This window comes from Merops nubicus, unplaced genomic scaffold, assembly GCF_000691845.1.
Source record: "Merops nubicus isolate BGI_N331 unplaced genomic scaffold, ASM69184v1 scaffold42214, whole genome shotgun sequence".
NCBI lineage: Eukaryota > Metazoa > Chordata > Aves > Coraciiformes > Meropidae > Merops > Merops nubicus.
In genome coordinates, this window is record NW_008602995.1 from 1 (window position 1) to 6,104 (window position 6,104).

At 49.8% G+C, this 6,104-nt stretch overlaps 2 protein-coding genes across 2 annotated transcripts; one reads left to right on the forward strand and one right to left on the reverse strand.

The window, feature by feature from the left end:
* Positions 1 to 58: 58 nt before the first annotated feature.
* On the forward strand, positions 59 to 247 carry LOC103771236 (mitochondrial import inner membrane translocase subunit Tim8 A-like; the record flags this gene model as incomplete). Its single annotated transcript, XM_008938525.1, has 1 exon — positions 59 to 247. A coding segment is annotated over one exon (189 nt), but the record flags the coding sequence as incomplete, so codon positions are not given.
* A 2,532-nt stretch (positions 248 to 2,779) lies between these two features.
* LOC103771237 (magnesium transporter NIPA2-like) lies at positions 2,780 to 5,827 on the reverse strand (the record flags this gene model as incomplete). The annotated part of the gene is made up of 4 exons (XM_008938526.1): positions 2,780 to 3,402; positions 4,671 to 4,831; positions 4,957 to 5,047; positions 5,771 to 5,827. Coding segments are annotated over 4 exons (932 nt in total), but the record flags the coding sequence as incomplete, so codon positions are not given.
* Positions 5,828 to 6,104: the final 277 nt, after the last annotated feature.

Sequence of the window (6,104 nt, forward strand, 5' to 3'; positions counted from 1 at the left end):
CTGTGCGGGGAGGCCGGGCCTCGGCGTCCCGGACCGACGGGTCCTCTGCTGTGTGCAGGAGAAGTGCATGGACAAGCCGGGCCCGAAGCTGGACAGCCGGGCCGAGACGTGCTTTGTGAACTGCGTGGAGCGCTTCATCGACACCAGCCAGTTCATCCTGAATCGGCTGGAGCAGGCGCAGAAGTCCCAGTCGGCCTTCTCCGAGAGCCCGTCTAAGTCGGCCTTCTCCGAGAGCCTGTCTGACTGAGGGGGACAGGGGCCCCGGGGGGCGCCAGCCCAGCGGGGCTGGGCCTCCACTGCGCTGGCTCCGGGTCACTGCCGCGCCAATGAACCGGGAGCAGCCCCGGGGTGTAGGATTTAATTAAATGCCAGTCTCTGGGAAGTTGCAGATAGATGAGAGTACATGACACAGGCATGGTCGCCCCTCCTTGGGCTGACGTGCTGGGACCTCCAAGCCCCAGGAGCCATCTTTGTGCCGAGACTCTGGGGCTACTGATGCCACACAGGGAGCATTTGGATCATACGCACTCGACTGAATAAGGGGTGGTGATGCTCACATCAGGGGGTGCTCCAGCAACTCTGGGTGAGGCCAGCCTGTGACTGCTGCCTTACAAGGTGCTGCACAAAATGAACTATCCTGGGTAGACGCTAAGGAGATCTGCAGGCATCGTCACTGGGCAGTCTAGTACAGGTACCCTGAGCAAGAAGAGCTTGTTGGGCACAGTGATCATCCCAAGCAGTGTCACTACCAGCAAGTACTTTCAGGTTTCCTTAGGAAAATCATTCATGTGGCCAAGTGACATATTTTCAAACTGCAGCACGACTCTGTCCATACTGACTTGCTCCATTAACTGCTTTCCCCTGGTCAATGCAATAAATAGTAACTGGGTCAATTTTTAACATGAAATTCTCATTTGTTCAGGTAGATGATCACTGAGAATTGAATATCTGGCTTTGTCACTTCCCCTCCTCAGCTTTTCAGCACTTAAAGGGGGGCCTGTAAGAAAGATGGGGACATACTTTTTAAACATGGCCTGCTGCAGCAGGCTAAGGGGTAATGGCTTTAAACTAAAAGAGGGGAGATTTGGATTAGATGAAAGGATAAAATTTTTTATAATGTGGGTGGTGAGGTATTGGCCCAGGTTGCCCAGAGAGGTGGTCGATGCCCCATCCCTGAAAACATTTAAGGTCAGGTTGGACATGGCTTTGAACAGCCTACTCTAGTTGAAGATGTCCCTGCTCACTGCAAGGGGGGATTGCACTAGATGATCATTAAAGGTCCTTTCCAACTCAAACCATTCTATGAGAGGGAGGAGGCATAATTGTGTTTTGGCTAGATCTGCTCTGAATTCAGATTTGTTGCTTAATTAATTTAGTCCCATGAATCAAACTTGTTTGCTGAACAAGCTGCTTCCTGCTCTTACCCAAAGGGTTAATGGCTCCTGCTGTTCTGTAAAGGAGTAGTTTCTCTAGAGAGACTAAATGCACAAACTAAGTAACCAGCTACTTTTATGACCTCATGCACCTTCAGGTGCAGAGATCACTGGAGGGAGGCCTGTGGCTGTGTCTCCTGGACCTCTGCCCCCAGGACACAGGGAGTTGTTTCTAACTGGAAAAACAACAAATCAGCAATCCGCTCTCTGGAAAGGCAGCATAGAATTCAGCAGTGTTTACATACAGCACAGCTCTGGGAAGCCTGGAGTGACCCACTGGCAGGGGCTTGGAGGAACAGGACCGTGTTAAAGCAGTTCTACACTCGTACACTTGCTGTGGGAGGCTGGACAGGGCGTTCCTAACATGGGTGGCTTGTACTCAGCAGCCTTCCTGGGAACAAATTTAGGGTGTATTAAACAGCTATGCAGATATAAATCCATGTTAAGTGAGGATACAGATGGTTAGTTATCTATCGGAAAACTTACCTTAATAGCTAAGGACTCGGGTTACTCCTGTTCCTAGAGTGAGAAAGTGAGAAATTCTCTCTCCTGTCCCTATCTTGAGCTTCTCTCAAGCATCCACGCAGTTCTTCCTACCGGTGTAACCCTTCACACCTTTCAGCACTGGCCCTTGGTACAAATGTATCACTAGCCACTTAGTAACTGAACAGATTGGTTTTTAATAGAATACAGTAAGCAGGTGCTTCATCAACCTGCACAGCATACACTGTGTGAAGAGGTTGGTCCCTCCATAAGAGCCACAGCAGCACGTGACAGCACCACTGAAGTTTTCCAGTTTGGGCTGTGCTCTGTTCTTGGATGTGAATCTGTAAATAAATTCTAGCAGAGTGAGCAAAACAAGTACTTGACAGAGGAATTTTTGAATTCATAATCCAAGTATGTCATCTTAAAAACCAGACACCTATCTTCCCTCCATGTAACCTTAGCACCATGTTAGATGATTCTGTAACTGTTAGCCTTCTAAGCACGTTTTTAAACAACGCTGATGCCTCCCCAAACGTGTGGTCTCCACGTGCAGTCAGGGTTAGCACCGTGTTAGCGCTGCGGGCCTCCGCGCAGCCAGAGCCTGTGTTCTGGCAAGGGCAGCAGAGAGGCACTGGATCTCAGGAACTGGGTGTTCCCAGGGCTGCTGTCTGTAGCCACAGGAGGCTGCTTTCCCTGTCAGCCTCCTGGCAGTGGCAGGTCACCCATCTTGCAGCTGGGGCAGGCAGACTTAGCTGCCCCCCACCAGCGGAGCAGCAGAGAGCAGCAGCCGAGGCAGCGCGTTCAGCCGCGCGCTGGCCGCTCGGCAGTGGGAGCAGAAAGCTGGCACTTCAGGGGCTTCTTCACATACTGTCACCCTCTTCCTCTGTGCTCTGAGGGCCTTTGTCCTCTGAAGGCAGAAGAGGTCGGTGCTGACAGGACTGATGTCTGTCTGTACTCCTCCATGAGGTGTGTAGGTCCGCCCTGCCTCGCTGCAGGAAGAGGGGCAGGAGGTCAGGGGTGAAGGGCATGTCCCTGAAGGCGTGCAGGAGGAAGATGCCACACACAATGGTGAGGAAGCCGCTGATGGTGCCGATGATGTTGTCCAGCATCAGGTGTTGCCACTCCTTGAAGAGGATGGCAGAGCACATCATGACTGCTGTGGTGAACAGCACGTAGTAAACAGGCGTGACCACAGACGTGTTGAAGATGTCCAAGGCTTTGTTCAGATAGTTCATCTGGATGCTGATGCAGATCACCAGGCACACTAGGAGCACCCAGCCCAGTGGTTCTTTTAGGACTGGCTTCCCAGAAAACAGTTCTTTTAGGGCAATCCCCAAGCCTTTGACACAGGACACAGAAAGTGACCCAATGGCGGAGCAGACTGAAAGATAAACCAGGATGTTGCTCTGCCCATAACGGGGTCCAGCCACAAAGATAAGCAGAAGGGAGGTCACCAGGACACATGCAGCAAATACAATGAATCCTTGAAGAAAGGAATTAAAGAGCTCTATCAGAGAACAGGACCACCAGCAACAAATGTACCTGAACAGAAAGTAGGGGTGGAGGACAGGCAGGTAATTGCCCCATCAGCCTGTCTTTTTAGCCTCCAACTGTAGAGACAAGAGTTGGGAAGCAGAGCTGGTCTCCAGTCTGTGCCAAGTTGCAGAGAAAAGAGCAGCTCTTCACAATGCTGACCATAGCACCACCCCACAAGTCAGCCTGTCAGGGGATGCAGCTGCCTGTGCTGGAAGGGGTAGGAGCACAGGCAGGCTCTACAGCACTACCAGGAGTGGGGGGCTTGCTGATCAGGAAAACAAGGGGGCACAGCTCTGCAGGAAGCTGGCAGAAGGCTTTGGAAGCCCTAGCTGAACTCTGGGCTGTGGTGGGTTAAACAGGAAAGTGCCACATCACATAAGGGCAAGGCCCTGCCACAGCAGAGAGGCAACATCTGCCTGTGACTCTGCTTTGCTCTTTTCCCCACATTTTCTTCCTCCATCTCCTGTGGCTTAATCTGCCATTCATGCTATTGCCCAAATCATATCCTTGCAACCTGATTGGTCCTCTAACATCAATATCAGTACTTGATTTTAAGCATAACTCCTTGAACTGCTCACTCATCTTTGCCTGCTGTCTTTCCTCAGCCACGCCACTGCCACACACGTGCACAGGAATTCTCTCTCCTGCCCTGGCACTGCCACCCCCAAGGCCAACTCCTTCCGCTGACAGCTGCAGCTAATTCCCATGCTCTTCACTTTTTGCATCTGTACCTCATAGACAGTCCAAAAAAAGCACACTTGGTAACAGGTGATGTCCCAAGTTCTCATCCTTGCTTCAGCACAGATCCAGTGACTTGGGAGCATCACCCAGACTCCCCCTCTGCAAAGTGGGGTTCCTGTCTGCTTCTTTCACCTGGAGTCCGGAGGACCTGACAGTCCTAAAAAGCCATTCTGAAGCTGACATGTACCCCTCTGTTTTGGGCTTTTTAGGAAGGTGTAAGTCCTCTGAGCACATGCATTGAATGCTGTTTAACTCTCACCAGTCTTTCACGTGTAAAGCCCAGCCTTCTCCCACCACAGAAGGCAACTCACAAGCTACCCTGGACACAGGGGAATGTTTCCTCCACTGCTGTGCAGAGCAAGAAACAACTCAATTATCCTTTAGTTAAGTCCTTCCCAGTCGAGCCAAGTTCTATCTTACCTTCTACTGTCATTTCCAAGCCTGGAGTTGACATGACCCCTTTTATTTAAGTACCTGGATCTTTCAGCTTCTCTGCCATTGACTCCAGGCTGCAAACCTCTTCTTCCTGCGGAGCATGGATCACCATCACTGTGGAGCCCAGGATACTCAGAATGCAGCCAATCTTCCCGTGAACATTCAACTGCTCATTCAGGAAGGCAGAAGACAGAACTGCACTGATAGTAAAAAAACTACAACCAATTAGGCCAAGAAATGGAGTACCTGAGGAAAGAGATGGGAAAGCAGATCAACTGCTTTCACCCCTAAGGGATAGTGGGTCAGTGTTTCTGAGGCTGCTTACCTAACAAGGACACTTAGAGCACCCAGCGGAGTTACCAGTGTTGCAGGAGCAAAGGCATAGGCAGCAAAATTTGCTGCTTCTCCAACTCCCACTGCAAGAGAAACGTGAGTAAGTGTCAAAGTAGAAGCCATTCAGCATAATAAAAGTTTGAGTGCAGTCAGAAGAGAACCTCATTTTCCACCTAAGGAACCCATGTTTCTCTGAGGTTGTTGTGCAACCAGGAAAGATCAGCACCAGCAAGAACAATCAGAAGCCCAATACAGGTTCTCTTGGGAAAAGCAGGCTCGTGGTTATGCATGGTGACCCTTAGTCACATGTAGCTATGCAGCTGAGCAGTAACCAGAGAAAAGTATTTCCATAATGTCCTCTAAGCTGAAAGGAGTTTTGACTTGTTTTGTATTTCTAACTCATGGTTTTCTCCTGTAACAGATTTTACAGCTTTTTAAAGGATAAATCAAGTACAGTCAGTTATTAATTTTTAAAAGCATAAAACAGAGCTGCTGAAATTGCTGTAGCACTAAGGCCAGGGTGCTAGATATGCTGTTATAACGACATCATCTGGGCAGGCCACTCTAGAAGCACTTAACCCAACCCAGTTAGACCAGCCCCTCAACTACAATTTAGCAGAGGAACTGTAATGCATGAGACTTTATAATAGTTTACAGTTATAAGCAGATGAACAAAATCCTCAGACACCCAGGTAAATATCAAGCAGCCAAACAATGATCATAATAATAAAACATGAAAGGAATTGGAAACAATGGCAAACAGACTCTTAAGTGTGTCTTGCTATAGTTTCAGAGCAGGTACTTACTGCACAGCAGCCCTGCCCACCAAAGCCATTCTCGCAGGTATGCGTGACCTCCTTGCCCTAAGTAAGGGAGAAAGAGTAAAAAGAAACCTCAGATGAAGCTACACAAAAGGCCTGAAGGGCCTCAGAGAAGCAAGTAGGAGCAGCCTGATCTCTTCTAAGTGCAAGGCTGCCTCGGTCTGCCTTGTTGACGTTGGCTTGACCCAGACACGGGCAAGCACCAATCCTTTCACCCTACAGGAAAGATTTTGTCCCTCGGTTCTCCTGCGTTTGAAAGGCAACATTTCCAAGCCCTTCTAGAAACGCATCTTCCCTGGCTATGGGTGACGGGCGGCCA